Below are 18038 nucleotides of genomic sequence, written 5' to 3'. Positions count from 1 at the left end.
ACCCCCCTCCTGAGCCACCCCTGCCCACTCCCACGCGCGCATGCCTATGACAACACATTCCGCAAGACATTTGATTGATTTGTGGGGTTTAACGTCCCAAAACCACTATTTGATTATAAGAGACGCCGTAGAGGAGGGCTCCGGAAATTTAGATCACCTGGGGTTCTTTAACGTGCACCCAAATCTGAATACACGGGCCTACAACATTTCCGCCTCCATCGGAAATGCAGCCGCCACAGCCGGGATTTGATCCCGCGACCTGCGGGTCAGCAGCCGAGTACCTTAGCCACTAGACCACCGTGGCGGGGCCATTCTGCAAGACAATATTTCACTTTATACATACCACCGGCCTAACGGCTCACGTTTAAGTACACACTCACTCACAAAATATGCCTTACGGGCGAGTCTATACCGCAATTTAAATAAAAAAAGAAGGGGGGGAGGGGGGAGGGAATAAATCAACACAGTCGACCGAGAAGAAAATGAAGGAAGATGGCTTTAACGTTCGTGTCGTCATAGGCAAATTTATAAGGGAACACGTGACCATTTCGGCCCCGCAGTGAGTGGTGTAGCACACCAAGCCCGCCCATGCGTGCCCCCCTCTCCCACTCCCACCTCCAACCCCTCAAATTTTTCGCGCCATGGAATAAAGACACAAAATGACACTCGAACACATGTATCTGCCCGGTCGCCACTTCAGATCAACGAGGCGCCCCTTCCAACCCCCCCCCCTCCCACACACGTAAAAGATGTCTGCATACGCCCTTGCTGAGTATGCTTTTATTGACGGCGGTAAGTATGGCCGTATTTAGGATTTTTTTTTTCGGGGAGGGGGAGGGGGGGGGAGGCTTTCTGAAGGCTCGGTAAAAACACCTACTGTCACCAATTTTGGCAAACCTTTCTCCATGAAAATTTCGGGCAGGGGGACGGGGCGGGCAAGGGAGAGGGTCTGGGACACCTTCCCTGACTACGGGCCTCATAAGCACCCATTTCCACTAACTTGTTTACGTTCTCTATGACGTCACGCTACGCTATATAGTGACCATCCACCGGATTCTTCTCCTGCAGTGCAAAGGCATCGCCAGAAATTTCTCTTCGATGGGGGGGGGGGGGGGCAACCATACTTTATGTTGGTACGTGCGTTTATATGTGTGGGTGTGTACATAGGTAAGCAAAAGTGAAATATTTGGGGAAAAGGGGTCGGGACTCCACCCCTCCCCCACATACAACTCCCATGCCGTGGGGCACGTGAAATACGACGCCCTCCACGATGATTCCGGGACAGTTTTGTTCACTGCTGCTTCTAACGGACAGCCGTTTCACGAGACGCGTTCGCTATCGAAGCACGGCACACGGCGCGAGAATGGCGGCGGTAAATCAATTTAAAACACGCGCGCCGAGCAGTGCGCGCTAACCCACGTGACGGCGGTGACCCAATAGGGAGGCAGAAGCGCACAAATCGGGGTGCCGCGTAGAGATGAAGGCGGAAAGCCGCTGCGAAGGCAGAAAAGTTCAAACGATGACACCGCTGTTTACCAAGAGGGCCTATACAGGCCTTGCTTTAAAGCCCCATGCACGTGTTTGCCAATAGTGTGCGCTAACGCACGCATGTATAATGATCAATGATAACACGGTTATGATCACATGCGTTACATGTTGACTCCCTTCGTTTGCAAATGCCAGTGTAACTCCAGTAGCATAGCCTGGAGAGAGCCTTTTACACCCACTCCCTCCCCAAATTTCTCCATTTTGCATGTGTGTCTATATACACGTGCAATTACGAACGTGCTCGAACGTACATCAACATATGCACTGGTTTAAAGGTACAGCTTTCTTAAGCCAGTCTCAATTGTGACAGCAGCCGTCGTTAGTACGCCAGTGAATGTTTCGTAAGTAAACAATCACGTGCAATCGCTAATGTTATACAGATAGCTTCATGTGCATCGTCAACAGCCCATCACACTGCTGCGTTTATACTTTCATTGTAGTGTGCATATGTGTGAACGTTTCAATGCATGTAACTAACTTACTATTGATTTATATAGCAGTGTATGCAACATTTTTGTGTACCGTTGTCATGTACTTTTATACAGCACTTGTAGATTGAAACATGAAAATGTAATGCTAAGCAATGCACATTTACCACCAGCATCTAGACTTCATACCTTATCATTGTAGTTCTGGCTTGATCCCTTCGATCATAGTACGGTTACATACTACAGTTACCACGAGCACTCGTGCATAGCAATTGTACTAAAAAAAAAAAGATGTCTTGTTTCAATTCATGGGTGCCACACAGTTGCAAATACCATGTCACCCTAGTGGCACTGTGATGCCATTGTTAAACATTTATTGGAAAAGAAATTGCAGCAAAATGTTTAAAGAAGCTTTGTGGACCTTAACAAATACTTGTGGAAAAAGAAGTGCACATATGGCATTTAACATAGAATAAAAAGTGAAAGCACGTAACGGTGAAGAAGTTTTCGTCATTTTAATCACAATTATTTGTGGAAAACAGTGAAAGGCACAGTTGGTCCTAATATGTTGTTCCAAAAATATGTTTAAAAAAAGGTTAAATATAACATGACAAAGAATTGTGTTCAAATACCATAACTTAAATGCCCATGTTCCAAGATGTAGGAGTCCGGAAAGATCCAATGCGCTCAATGCAGGCCCGCTACTTCTCGAACACTAACATAAATGATGAGCAGCCGCAACAAGCGAAATGAACAAATTAAAGCACACGTAGTGCAATACTGCTTTAAGGAAGCAGTGCCGATTGGTGTAAATCTGTCTTAAGACCTCTCTTCATACGCAAATCGTGCAGATCTGCCAGCACAAACTATGGATCCCCACGAAACTTCGGTAGTGCGACTGTCCTCCAGTTGTCATCCCAACGAACAGCTTGCCACTTGTGGACATTAGCCCTGAGGGAGTCCAGAAGTTTTGTAGGCTCTGGAAATCCTTGAAGCAAGTCCTGCAGGAATTTTCGCATTCAATCTATAATGGGAAGTTGGATATTCTTCTACATAAATGCTGCACTCACGGATTTAAGCACGACATCAGATTTTGTAGAATAACGACTAATATACACACACTTGCTTGATACAACGGCTTCATGTTGCGATGAAGCTGGCCTCTAAAGATAACGCTCCCTCTTATCTACAAGTCCCTGTCAAAACTGCGCCGATATGACTCCGAACCGAACACGGTGAAAACGAAAGTATGTGCGTGACTTGGCCATAAATTGTCCCGTTTCAATACGTGAACACTGTACATTACAGCAGTTTTCTTTCGCATCCAGGCATCGTCACATGCATAGCCTGCTTCCATATGCAACATTCTTAAGCATTAATTTCTTTTTTGAACAATTCAGTGGTATAATCTGAAACCTAATGTTTCTTCAGATGACACGGCAGCTTTGCTCAGACCATCCAAACCATGATAGAACTTCCACTTCAAACTCTGCGTTTCTGTAGCCTCGCTTGTTTGGATTGTCATTCAATATTACTGCTTCACTTGAAGCGTCTGTGTATGCAGATATATATATATATATTGTGTAAGTGTCTAATTGCTTTCTCTGTGCTTTAAGTCATTGCTTCATTGGCCTGACTGTTCTTATTCTCATATATTTTTTTTTTACTTTTGTATCTGATCATCTATTGTATATTCTTTATAGTTCGATTATTCCTTTCTTTTATGGGTGGATAATTGTTCATTATTCCAGTCCCTACCAGCCTTCAGCGACCACAGTACATTCTAAATAAAGAAAAATGAACAAATAAACACGAGGCAAAGTTCACGACTAAGAAAATGTGATCTCACTGTCATATACCAGTTAGCAGAAGGACCAAGTACATTTTATGTGCCAGTAATGTCATGCTGTTTTAACAAAAAAAAAAAAAGAATGCATTTCTTGGTTAAGTGGCAATCATGAAACTCAAGATAGCCTACAAAAAGCTTTGAGATGTGCTAAAGTGTGACCGGAATGTTATCCGAGTTGAGAGATTACGCACAAATAGACTAGTAGTACTCACACATATGTGCTGACACAACTGGTCGCTGGTTTCAAACACAAGGCCGGTTTCTCCTGGCTTGACTAGCTCCCTCAAGCTGTGAAAACAAAAAAACAAATCACATACGCGGCAATAAGTCTTTTGTTGCTGCTCGGGATACACACATTTGATAGAGCTATCAGAAACCTTTAAAGGGGTAGCGACACGAAGATTTTCAGTTTATATTTGATATCAAATGAGAAACCACACCCTCAAGAGCCTAGAAAATAAATTGACAATCCTGACTGCACCCTGAAGAACTACATTTTTTCTTTGAAAAGGTAGTTTTCCTGCCTACTACACCTTGGTATCACGACACTGTTTCGTCACATGCCCTGCGAGATATCACGGCTCCGTTGGCGACACACAAGTAGGCATTTTGAATGTTTTGGCACACCACGTCATCTCAACTCGCCATACTAGCGCATGAAGTCACCGGATTTGTTACTGCACCCTGAAGTAACGACAGCACCTATGTCACTAGGCATCATCATATACTTTCAAACCTGATTAAACAAAGTTTTAGCTGACACGAAAATAAGTTTTTCATGTCTAAAAATTCGTTTAAGGTATAGTATTCGCTGTTTATTGCAATAGACAGTGAATATACCTTTCACAATTTATGTTGTGACAAATATTTCGTTACATCCAGCTTCGTTATATCGAGCTTTCAGTGTACCAGCATTCATTGCACTTCACATTTTCACAGAGCTGTCTCTGTATTCGAGAGATTCGTATGGCAGAGAAGATTCGCCTTTGAAAATTGGTGTCAGCACCCCATTAAAGGGCCAGTGAAGATTCCAGACATGAATTTATAATAAAAAAAAACTGCAAAATTTTTTCGTGACCGCTATATCTGGTTTTCGTTTCTCACTCAACCTAACATCCACCCTCCTCCGCTAAAAAAAAGGGGGGGGAAGCATAATCCATTGTCATGGCTATGCCCACTTTGAAAATTTAACATGACGTCTGCCATTAATATCGTAATCTTCTGATGATTCTTTCACTTTCTGATTTATACAAAATTTTTCCCCTTCAGCCAACAGTCTCTCTCCGATTTCAAACGTTAAACTTTGCAGGAGGGCTCCTCTACATCTACACTCTTTGAAACTCCACTTTCTCACAGTTGAAATTGTTCCGGTTAGCATTTGAAGGCCTGAGATAATTGAGTGCCAACGCTGCTGTATTTAACACCTCCGCTGACCACTGAGAACCAAGGTATGACGACTTCAAATCACCAATGTTCAGCCTATATTTCTAATGATTAATTGAACAGCATTTAATATACTCAAACCTCATTATCACAAAGTTTCATTTTGCACGACAATAAGTTTGTTATATCCGAAAATTCGTTATAAAGGTATATTCCCAAGACTATTGCTAGACTATTATTCATTTACTTCGTTATAACAGACATTTTATTACATCCTGGTTCGTTATATCGAGGTTTCAGTAAGCACTGGCTCACCACGGGTAGTCGACGGCGCAGACAGGCAGGCCGCAACCGAACATGTCGACAACCTTCATCGGCAGGTCCAGCTTGCTCGACGAGGTGTGAAGACACACGCCAAGGTCGGCGGAGCCTGCGGCAACAGAGTTTTGGCAGTATGGGGACATGTGGTTAGGATGAGTGTAACTGTTAACGATTGACATTTCTCACTGGTTGGTTTTTCGTCTGTGAGTAAAAAGTAGCCTGTCAGGCGTGTGTGCTAAATTTGGAGTTGGCATAATATAACTTCGACAAACCACTCTTTGCACCTACAGGTCTTTGATTCTCGGAGTACGAGCTTTACGAGGTGAAGCTTATTAGAAGAGACAGAATGCGGGCTCATTGGCTGTGCATAGTTGACACTTGCAACACACTGTATGGACATAAAGAAAGACTTGCACACAAAAGAAAGAACATGGTACAGAACACAAGTGAGAAATGTGAGTATTTACTAGTATGTTTTTTCACGAGTCTTCGCGTTAAAAGGGCATGTTGCAAGTGCCAATTAAGCTTATTTGTGCAAGAGTCGTGCCGTTGTTGCCATTTATGTAACAATGTTGTACGAATGATTCGCTGGCCGTCCTTAAGAGGAATTTTCGTTTTGTAACTGCTTCGTGAGATGCTAAGGAAGCATATTTATCGGCTTTTTTGTTGCCAGGCATCCTATCATGGCTTGGGACCTAGCAGAAATGAATAGGAACTCTCTCGCTTTTCAGAACCATCATATTCGTAATGTCATCACCAGCCATGGGTTCATGCTCACATTTTAGATGTAGGGCTTTTAATTACAAACAACTCAGCATATATTGCCTTCTTGTGACAACAAGGTTATATACAAAAATTTGTTATAAACATAGTATTTGTAGACTTATTTATTAGAAGGCCAGTGTTAATTTACTTTGTTGTAATTGGTAACTTGCCCTTGAACCTCAGAATATCGTGGTTCAAGTGCATGCACGTTACAAATGTTTCTTGCTATTTCCAAGAATATCGCGATGGTCATGTCTTACAGACCTTGCAGAGAATGCCACTCACCTAGCATCTTGGCGTAGTCCTGCGCTGACAGCCAGGGCATGAGAAACTTGACATGAATCAGCGGGTGATTGTGAATCAGTGCCCGGTAGTACTCCTTTAGCAGTCCCTTGCCTGCATGCAAGCATGCGTCGCCATTGGCAAACACCTCTGAAAGATGGTGAGAGACGGCACTGAAATTGCTTGGTGGCTCCCATTTTTTATCCACTAGAGGCCCATGTGCTTAGACTCCATTGCACACTGAAGAGCACCAGGTGGTAAACATACTCAGAGTCCTCCACCGCGGTGTTTTTTGTAGTAGTTTTGTGCTTCTCGGACAAAAAAACCTGAATTAATATATTATCTTGCTTATCAAGAAAACCAGCAGAGGTAAGTTACCTCACCCTTGTACTGTCAATGGGAAGATTATACAGGGCATATTTAACGTACACGTACTATACTGAATATGCACAATGTACAAACTGCGAAAAATGCAAATTTACATACTGCGTGGAGCCATGGAATTTCAGATTTATAGAATCGCGATCTCAGTCGAAAACAAACATTACGGGAAATCCCCGAGATCAAGGCTACATGGCCCGGCTCTGCAGAAATTCAATTCGTTTTGCAACTCCTGAGCGTAGTAATCTTACATGACAGTCACACAATCTTGCATGTCGATATACCGTCTTGGTTTCACACATGGCCAGCCACCCCGGGCAAGTGGTTATGAGCACTGCAGTCTCCAGATGTTACATGGTTCTGCCATTTAAAAACGGTTCTGCCATTTAAAAACGGTTCTGCCATTTCAAAACGCTACCCTTTTCACAAAGCAACTCTACTTCAGATTACATGCACAACTTGTGGACACAAACGTAGCGTTTTAAAGTACGTCTTACTTGTGCACCAGCTTTCTATTACATAATATTCTACAGCACAACCTCTGTTAGGTGTTTTCTCGTGTAACATTTCTGATGTCCAGTACCAGCGAAGACTTCACAGACATTTTATGCATAGAACTTTTGTCTTTCATACAACAATCCCATAACATTACTGCCTAATACATCATGAGGTTTTGATTGATTGATTGATTGATTTGTGGAGTTTAACGTCCCAAAACCACCATATGATTATGAGAGACGCCGTAGTGGAGGGCTCCAGAAATTTCGACCACCTGGGGTTCTTTAACGTGCACCCAAATCTGAGCACACGGGCCTACAACATTTCCGCCTCCATCGGAAATGCAGCCACCGCAGCCGGGATTCGAACCCGCGACTTGCGGGTCAGCAGCCGAATACCTTAGCCACTAGACCACCGCGGCGGGGTCTAGTGGCTAAGATGGATTGATATGTGGTGTTCAACGTCCCAAAACCACCATAAAATTATGAAAGACGCATCATGAGGTTTTGCTGTGCTGAATATGCTGAAGAGGTATGCCAATGAATTTCGCGATATGGCTGTCGCAAGGCCACCCGAGTGCTTGACAACAGTCTAGTTCTGCCAGAGGAATAGTAGTGTCAGAATTTTACGCAGCACTTCTTTAAAGCCTTAACTTTGAATGGCTAGTGCTCAAAACGCTGCTTTTCAAGACACTTATTCTGACACTGCTGCTCAGTGAAAGGCAATGTTTTTAAAAGTAACAATAAATCTTGATCTGCTAATATGCGTGGCACTTACATCAGCAGAGAAAAAGAACTCGTAGTATCAGTGGGAACCAGCTAGCACAACTGTCTCCCGCCAGTGAAGGGCAGGTGCACTGTGGTGTTATGGACAGATCTGCCATATTTTCTTAGGTAGAATAAAGTATAGGAAAAATTTCCTGGTGTCTGCATTTTTCTTTCTTGGTTCCATAGAAAGAGGTTAAATTACAAAAAGGCAAGGAGGTCCGAGCTTGAGAGATCATATGCCCTTGTCTGCTACTCTATAACAGGGGAGGGAAAAGGGGATCAAAAAGAATTACGAGTGATGATGGTGATAATAGTACCTGAAAATTTACGTCCCTAAACCAAGATATGACTATGAAAGACACAGAATGACGATGTTAAGGTGGGGAGGTGAGCAAGTAGGTTGTTAAGTTGGTGAAATGCTGTAGCCATACATCTAGTACAGTAGCTTGTGGGAAGGCTATGACCGCTCTTACGACCAGTCCCATTGTTGGTGTCAGGCCAACGGCCGAACACAATGTCACCAGATAATGACGCATCATGTAATCGTTCAGTTAGAGAAGCAAGCATCATGCTCACGTGCACACGCTGGGCAGCTACAAAATTTGTGGTAAAGTTTTTATAGTTCTTCGTAATTAGGACTACTGTCACTACAGTCGATATGTACGTAACATGTTAGGCCATGTCAAGATTGATGTGACTCATTGCAAGCATGATTCATCACATTATGAGGCGTGCAGAACCTTACTTAGGAATCCCATTCGTGCATTCGCCGGTGTCATAAGTATGGTTTGGTCTATAACACATATTAGATGGTTCCTACTGTATATGTTGGTTACAAGTGCAAGCGGTGTGCTGTGGCTGGCAGCAGAAATGTGTTACCTCATCAGCTTGGCAGCAAGTTGATGCACACGTGCTGTACAATCTATATATAGCAAAGATGTCCCAATTCACAACATAAAAGTGCATAAGACCTCATGTTACAATCTCGCACAATGCTTTTCTACATTTTCAGTATTTGACACAGTTTTTTTGGTCATGAACAAGTGTGTCAGGTTACCAAAGCATTATTTCCTATGTACGAAATGAACAATTGTTACTATACATGCAACACCATGCAATTCAGGGCCTTATTTTTTTTATTCAGCCCTGAACAGACAATCTACTCTTCTATGTACCAGTGTGAACGAACTAGCTTGAGGAGAGTATATCGCCACATGCACTTGCTTCTAATTTTATGTTACTGATTATTAGATGTGTCATGTGCAAATTGCACCGCAATAATTGGGCATTATGTGGATAATCTTAGAGCCTTCCGGTAAGATGACGTACACAATTTGAACCTTAGAGCTGGTTCTGGAACTGACACGGCCGCTAGCAATAACACTGGAATGTGCGTTTGCACGTGTATAAAAGCAGACGTGCTTCGCCACTTCACAGATTATCAACGGCCCAGCGCTCTGTTGCCCACTATTAATCTGCAGCGTGTATTGCTTGTAGAGTGCCATTCCGCTTTCAGCGTGCAGGTTCGCCCAAATAAGCAGTTCAGTCTTGAAAACACAGAATTCTGCCTTATTAAAAATCTCAGGACCCTGCGACAATATTGAAGCACGAAAGCACTGATGAAGTAAGCATGAGAACTAATACAGCCAGAAGTGAAACAGCCGTATGTGATACACCAAATCGATAAAAGGAACACTCGTAATACCAGATATGCTAACAATATGACACACTTATATCACTACGATGAAAGCCCTGAAAAAACAGGTTGTGGAAGTCGTCGTCTCTCACCAGTAATGGCGCAGAACAAGTTTGGGAGGCCACTGTCACCGGCCCCTTTGCGAACGTCATACTCTGCAAGAAAATGCAGAAGCAGTGCAGTTAAACAACCTCAACTATTTTTCAGAGTAGACCTCTCAGATTCGTATGTTTTAACAACAGCTTTTTTTTCTCTCTCAATGTATTCTCCAAAGAGGCACTTATTTCTCATCTAGTCGGCCACTGGTCACAGTAGGACCGCTCTAAAAAGCTTTTTATCTAACAGCACGCCTTTAACCTTGAGCATTTTATGAGCTATGGCACTACAATCTAGAAAGCCAATTTTCCTTTCTGGAGATCAGTTGGGATTACAGAATGTACTCTGAATTATGTGTGAAGACTGGCAATTTCTGTATGCAAATACAGTAACCTCTCAGTAAACAAGCTTTTTACACAGAACTTTAAATGAAGTGGTTCTAATATGATTGGTTTCATATTTCATACTAAAAGTTAGCAACACTATTGATTTCTCAGTTAAAAAGAACCGCAGTTGAACAGGACATTTTCTAGGTCCCTTCAGGTTACATTTATGGAGTGTCTACTGTACATTCTGCCATTGTCTGCACATTCCTGGAGGTAAGGATGCTAATGGCAACAGAAAAATCTGAGAAAGCTGAATGTGCCAGACGGCACGACGAAAGTTCGAAGTCAGAACAGGGTTATACATTAAACACTCAGAGACACACTGCATCTGTACAAACAGATATCTGCGGTCCAAACAGGAAATAAACGCTTACAAGGAGAACAGAAGTCAAATGAGACTCACTCATCAAGGCATCCAGAAGCACCGAGAAATCTTCATCCTCTAAAAAGAAAAAGGGAACGATTGCAGAGTCGCACAACATACAAAATTCAGAGATTATAATTCTTGTCACAAATTTTATTTGAAGAGAAAAATGAAACTGTGCTGCTGCTGCTGCTGCTGCTGCTGCTGCATTTTTTTTACATATTTCCAGCCTTGAACAAAAACCTGATAAGTTCTTCAGTTTCTCTTGAAGCAATGCGAGAAATAAGAGAGTCGAAATCGAGGAGTTTGTACTGCTATATTGACCATGCTGCTCGAACACATACAGCTGTCATCAAATGAAACTCTCTCTGCGATCGGTTTTACATGGAAGTTGCAAATACCACCAACATAAAAAGAGTGCTTTACTTCATTTGTGAACAGGGAAAGCTGGCTGACACGAGGCAAGTGACAGGTTGGCAAAGTCTGAATGAGTTGCAAGGATGCAGCGTGTCTTCGCCACAACTAATGGGCGGTTTGGAGACAGCCGGTGGTTTGCACGGGCAACGCTCTCAGCAAAGGCACAGAAAGATCTAGAAAGACCTTTTTTGTGGACGAGCGCTGGGAAAAAAAACGAGCATGGACTCTTCAAAAGTAGCATGTAGACAGGAGAAGCAATGAATAGGCTTTGGGTTTCCTAGGCATTAGAACAAAGCGACTGACAAAAAAAAAAAGCCATGTTGAAGTAAGCATCAGTAAGAACAACTAGTGCCATAAAATGCAGTCTGAAAAATACTCAAGATTTTCCAGCCTTTTTTAACATACATTATATATGGCTGCCTGAAAATACATTAAATTTAATATTTCGTGCCGTGATTCCCGAGTTCCAACTTCAGCTCGTGCAAGTAATATAGATGATAGTGTAATTTACAGCAATGAACTTTAACTATAACACAAGTAACTAGCTAAATATTGTACAGTCAGTCATGCAATATTTCTTCATCAACATAGCTCAACCGCGCACTCATATTACATGCGACAGTCGTCCGCTGGCAGTGACCATATACAAAAAATGAAACAAATATTTTCATATGCCTGCCGAAATCCACGATGTCCCACGTCTCAGTAAACACGGGCCTGTTTTCCCCAAAGTGATTCTGTGTAGCAAGATATTGCGACCAGAACTGACACTTATTTTCCATTACCTCAGCATTATCAGTCTCTTCCTTGCCAACAGTGCATGGAAATGGCAAAGATAAATCATGTCTACAAACGAGTGTGACTTGTCAAAAAGGGCCAGTCAATAACAGATGCTTCCAGGTCACTATCATGTGATGATGTGGCTTAAGTGAACTAAGAAAGCACTGTGCAATCTTACACAGACTGCCCTTCAGTTCATCTGCATGTTCAGCGTTAACGGTCACTCAATTCAACGGCAAACAAACGTGCCTCTGTAAACGAGTCATGAGAAAAGCTGGCTACCTGTCCAACTGGTGCTACTGACGATGAGAGCCGGTCGATCGGCCCTCAGAGTCGCAGCACCGAAGTCTGGTGCAGCTTCGGTGAATATGTTTCCTCCACCAGCTTCGTCAGGTGCATTGACTGTGCGGGCCAACTCTGGATACTCCAAGGCTAGACGCTCAAAGAGGGTGTGCCGCTCGTCCACTACGGTTGACTGGAATGCCGACGAGGGCTTGTCGTAGAGGACGTCGGCTCTACGAAGGAAGAAAATGCAGAGAGCAATAAACGAGCGCATCCAAATGAGCATATCAATGGCACTAAATGTAGGCAGTCAACTTGCTTCAATAAAACATTTTGATTGCATGTTCGATAAAAAATTTTCATCGTTCGTGTAGTGACAATCAGTTAAATCCTTCACCCAGCTCAATCATTTTCAAGAACTGAACGTGCCTCCAAATTTCGGTCTTCGTTGGCCAGTGATTTTCTTGTACATGTGACACTTCACGACTGTGTTTAGCGCTTTGTGACCATTTCCGAGCTACTTGATGCTACGGGATACTTCGATTTATATGTATTCGTCGTGTATGACTGACCGTCACCTTGCTGTTTTGCCAACTTGTAACAGAATAGGGATCTATGCAAGCTGCTCGAGCCTTCAGTCCAACACTCTTCCATTCTAAGAGAAATGTTGATTGACTTGATTATTTGACGGCTCATGCCTCGATGACGGCAGCACTTCATGGTACTGCTGAACCCAATACCATTTTCAAGAAGCTGTGTTTGGGCCGGGTTTTGGGTGGCACTTGCAGCGCACCCTGTGTTGTGCAACAGAGAGCGTTGCAAGATCGTTCAGAGCCCAAGAGGAACTTTCGCAAGTCCCATGGCCCTTATGAGCATGGTCTACTGTGCCCCTGTTGCACTTATAATTGTTCAGCGAACTGGGAGCGCGGGAGGAACACAGACACGAAGCAAAGAGGAGGCCCACGGCACGTGTCTGTGTGCCTCACAACACAGACACGTGTTGCTTCGTATCTGTGTCCCTCCAACACTCACAGCTCGCTGAACAATTATGAATTACCAACTAACCCACCTTACAATTCTGTTGCATTTATTTGACAGTTGCTTACACGAGACGCAACCCATTAACTCTTGGCATGGTTTCACCCTTTGAGTCTTTCTGTCTATATGAATAAAACACCTGGCTTGTTTACAATTGCTTCTGTGGAAATTAGGCACTTCCCACTTTTACATCAATAACACTGTCACACTGATAATGCGCATGCCGTTCAAGATCTGAAAGTACAGGACGCTTAGCTTTGCAGCAAACAAAAGCACGCAAGAGATGGCAACTATTGTTATGAGACCGAAAGACTGTCCATGGTGTGCGACTGTTCTTAGGGTTACGTTAAACCTCAAAAGCCAATAACGAGTCAATAACAAGGCTCACTTTGTTGAAACCTACATTCCAGCCCTGAAAGAGGGCACAGCCATAAGTTTATTTGTGAAGAGGGAGGGGGAAGTTCAGGGCAACAACCCTTTATGCATGGTGTGTGTGTGCGTGTGCGTGTGTGTGCGTGTGCGTGCGTGTGTGTAGGCATTAGGAAATGTAAAACTTTCAAGGAGGGTGGGGATGAACCTCCCCTTAGACCTTCCACCACAGACTACCACACAGATGAGGCTGTTTTAGTAGAATGACAGCTGGTGAATTAAGTCTACTTGCTTTAGTGAGATCTGTGGCAGCTCACATTCAGTTAGAATTACCATGGATTATGAGTTTTCTTGTTTTTCTAAACAATCAACAGCCTAATGTTAAAGAGCTGAACAAGTAAGACTGCAATCAGAACATCCCTTATAACCTGAACGAACACCCTTGCATCAAAACAGACAAATAGACAGAAAAATAAAATTTTCATGCAGTTCACCTGAAGGCACATACCGTAATTACTCGAATCTAACGCGCACCGTTTTTCTGGTTAAGCGAGTTCATAAATCGCATGCGCGTTAGTATCGAGTACAAAAAAAAAATTAATACGGTCAATCTATTGCCATCGGCAATTCCAAAATGGCCGCCCCCTACGTGCGTCGGCATGGCGCGTCGGCCATTTCTGCCTGTGTGTTTCCCATGTGCGGCACTTCGTACGTGTGCTGAGAAGTTCGTCATCTAGTAGTGCATTAGCATCGACGGCGTGGAAGGGCCGACTACAAAAACTCGAGTGCACCACGATGCTGCTTTTAAAAGAAAAGTCATCGCGTGTGCAGAAACGGACGGAAATCGGGCCGCATCGCGGCCGTTCGGAGTTCCCGAAACGTGCGTGCGGGACTGGCAGAAACAAAAGCAGAAGATTGTCGACAGCAAAGCTTCGCGCAAAGGCTTCAGTGGACCACAGCAGGGTCGGTTTCTGCAAATTAAAGAGCTGCTCGGCGAGTATGTGCTTGAGCAGCGAGCGGCACAGCGGCCCGTGACGACAGAACTACTCCAAGTGCGGGCTACGCAATTAGCCTTAGAAAAAGGTCTAATGCGGAGCCAGTTTAAAGCGAGCAGGTGCTGGCAAACTAACTTTATGAAGAGGAAAGGCTTTTCCCTCCGAAAGGGAACGGGCATATGCGAAAAGTTTTGCGGAGGAGTACGATGAAAAGCTTCACAGTTTTCAGAGGTTCGTCCTAAACTTGCGGCAGAACAACGGCTACCTGCTTTGGCGAATCAGGAATGCCGATCAGACGCCTCTTTACTTCGACATGCCTTGCACCACAATCGTCGAGAAGGGGGTGAAGCAAGTTCGCGTGCTGACATCGGTCCACGGTAAAACTACAGTGACGGCAATGCTCCGTTACACGTCAGATGGGCACAAGCTTCGCCCGTACCTCATATTGCCACCATTGATGAACGAGCCACTGTGGCTCATACGCGTTTTTGGGAACGAAGAAGAAGAGAACATCTTCGTTGCTCTGGTTCAAGTGCACTCCTGGCTGCAGGTCTTGTTTTGTTCGTGACATTACTGGTGGAGGTGCTGGGTACGTGTACTTCGGCTGTGTCGGCCATCGTGGAGACAGCTAAATCTCCCAGAGCAAGAATCAGCCGCCGCCTGCGTGGGTTACCCCCTGAATTTGGTCCCTTGGCATCGACACCCAGAAAGATGGCAACTGCGATGACAAGCCAGGCGGTCCAAACCAGCGATGGCCATGATTTTCTTCTCGCCCATGTTTTTCACGTGCCACAGACACCAAAGCCGTTCCATGGAGACATCTTCGAGGATGTTGATGACTGGCTAGACCACTTTGATCGGGTTGCCAGTATCAACGAATGGGACGATGTTCGCAAGCTGCGCCGAGTTTATTTCTACTTGGAGGATTCTGCGAAGACGTGGTAGGAGAACCACGAGGGCTCCTTTGCAACATGGCAAGAGTTTAGCCGACAGCTCCGTGACGCCTATCGCAACACCGAAAGGAAGGAGAGGGCCGAACAAGCCATATCCAGCAGAAACCAACGGCCTAACGAACGTGTATCCATGTTTGTCGAGGACATGCTTCGACTCTTCAAGCGTGCGGACCCTGCCATGCCTGAGGAAAAGAAGGTGCGCCATTTGATGCGCGGAGTAAAAGAACAGCTTTTCGCTGGGCTCGTGCGAAATCCACCGACGACAGTCGCCCAGTTCATCAGTGAGGCAGCTACGATGGAACGTACGCTGCAGCAGCGGTCGTCTCAATACGAACGCCAGATCCCGGCCACCACACGCGCTATCGGCTCTGACAGCGAGAGACAGACCCTCGCAGACTTCATTCGAAGTATCGTCCGGGACGAATTGCGACAGCTGCAGGCAGTGGGATCCCATCCACCTGTGTCAGCCCTCGCGGATGTAATCGGACAAGAAGTCCGGCAGGCCGTCACACCCCTAGCCCCAATCGCACCGCCGATTCCCGAGGCCCCAGTCCTGACATACGCAGCGGCATTGCGATCCCCTGCGCCACCGGCTACAGATACTGCTATGCGGCCAAGGTACCAGGCTATGCAGCCATTTCACGACACTGCTTCAAGCCCACCTCTCGGCTCAAGGTTTTCGAGCCCACCCACCTATTCGCTGTCTATCGCAAGACGAAGTGGTAGCAAGGCAAGCACGTGGCGCACCTCGGATAACCGTCCGCTCTGCTATCACTGTGGCGAAGCGGGTCACGTATACCGGAACTGTCAATACCGGCAACTAGGTCTCCGCGGCTTCCACCCTGATGCTCGATGCCCGCGCTACGGTGAGCGCCCCCGCGAAATTGAAGCCTATCTCACGGGCCAACGTACTCCTTCGACTATTCGGCACCACCATTTGAGATCACCATCGCCTCGCCGGTCTACGTCACCCAGTTTGCCCTCATCGTCTTCCGCTCCTTTCAGGAGCCGGTCACCAAGTCCCCGCAGGGGAAACTAGGAACGGCGACTTCTGGGGGTGAAGTCGCGGCCCGGCGAACTGTAAAAGACCCTCCTTCGACGCAACGACCAGACGAGGGCGATTCCGGTTTTGCAGTGTTCTCCGACAGCAAAAAGATTGTTTCTGCCGAAATTGCCGTCTTCGTCGACAATCATGCTGTTAACGCCCTCGTCGACACCGGTGCCGACTATTCCGTAATGAGCGCAACACTGGCATCTGAACTGAGGAAGGTTACCACGCCTTGGCAAGGACCTCAGTTGCGCACGGCAGGTGGCCATCTGGTGACGCCTACTGGTATGTGCACGGCACGCATTCGAATACGTACGTCAACATTTGCAGGCTCTTTCCTCGTATTGCGCGTGTGCTCTCGGCCAGTCATTCTAGGAATGGACTTCCTTCGTGAATACGGCGCCGTTATCGACCTCCGTGAATTACTTGTTTCGTTCGAGGATCCTTTTTGCGCTCCAACTGACAGTACGCAATTCCGGAAAAGAGCGCTCCGTGTTACCGACGATTCTCTGACTCTCCCACCTCGAAGCAGCCTCTTTGTCAAAGTAGAATTGGGACAGGACCTGTCTGACGCGGTAATTGCAGAGGCCAATTTGTCTCTCCTTATTTCACAACAAATCTGTGTTGCCCGAGGAATCATTCAGCCTAGCAATAGGCATGCTCACCTGCTGGTCACGAACTTCAGCGACGAATATCGCCACCTAACGAGACACACTGCCATTGCATATTGTGAAGAACTTGCCGATGCCGATGGTCCATCTACGTTAGCTTCATTTTCATCGAATGGCCACCCTGACGAGGCCTTCGTGAGCACTCTCGACGTAAACGAGAGACTACCTTCGGCTCAACGAGAAAGCCTTTTGCGTATACTCGGCTCATTTCAAGACTGCTTTGCCACTACGTCAAAGGTTAAACAGACACCACTTGCTCAACATCGTATCATCACGGAACCTACTGAGAGACCCATCCGACAACATGCCTATAGGGTGTCGCAAAAAGAGCAAGATGCTATACGTGACCAAGTCCAGCAGATGCTTCAGGACGACGTCATTCAGCCATCGACCAGTCCCTGGGCTTTGCCAGTTGTGCTAGTAAAGAAGAAGGATGGTACGTTGCGTTTTTGCGTTGATTACCGTAAACTGAACAAGGTCACCAAAAAGGACGTTTATCCTCTACCCCGGATAGATGACTCGTTGGACCGTATACGCAACGCTAAATATTTTTCCTCCATGGATTTGCGTAGCGGCTACTGGCAAATCGCAGTGGACGAGCGCGACCGCGAAAAGACGACGTTTATTACTCCCGACGGTCTGTACGAGTTTAAAGTGTTGCCTTTCGGTCTATGCTCAGCGCCAGCTACTTTTCAAAGAATGATGGATACGGTTCTCACGG

At 45.4% G+C, this 18038-nt stretch overlaps 1 protein-coding gene across 4 annotated transcripts in view; it reads right to left on the bottom strand.

The window, feature by feature from the left end:
• Positions 1 to 2466: 2466 nt before the first annotated feature.
• Positions 2467 to 18038, bottom strand: part of Alg1 (ALG1, chitobiosyldiphosphodolichol beta-mannosyltransferase) — a 30141-nt gene continuing 14569 nt past the window's right edge. For 3 of the 4 annotated variants that reach the window (XM_037430742.2, XM_037430744.2, XM_075868745.1), the window contains exons 7-13: positions 12244 to 12476; positions 10804 to 10842; positions 10011 to 10073; positions 6580 to 6726; positions 5524 to 5638; positions 4038 to 4113; positions 2467 to 2977 (exon numbers count right to left, since the gene is read on the bottom strand). In XM_037430742.2, coding sequence (XP_037286639.2) covers positions 2843 to 2977; positions 4038 to 4113; positions 5524 to 5638; positions 6580 to 6726; positions 10011 to 10073; positions 10804 to 10842; positions 12244 to 12476 — 808 coding nt within the window. In that variant the 3' untranslated portion in view covers positions 2467 to 2842. The remainder of the gene's footprint in view (positions 2978 to 4037; positions 4114 to 5523; positions 5639 to 6579; positions 6727 to 10010; positions 10074 to 10803; positions 10843 to 12243; positions 12477 to 18038) is intronic. The other variant, XM_037430745.2, reaches the window with a different exon arrangement.

Source organism: Rhipicephalus microplus, chromosome 7, assembly GCF_043290135.1.
Source record: "Rhipicephalus microplus isolate Deutch F79 chromosome 7, USDA_Rmic, whole genome shotgun sequence".
Lineage (NCBI taxonomy): Eukaryota > Metazoa > Arthropoda > Arachnida > Ixodida > Ixodidae > Rhipicephalus > Rhipicephalus microplus.
This window is presented reverse-complemented; position numbering and strand designations above follow the sequence as displayed.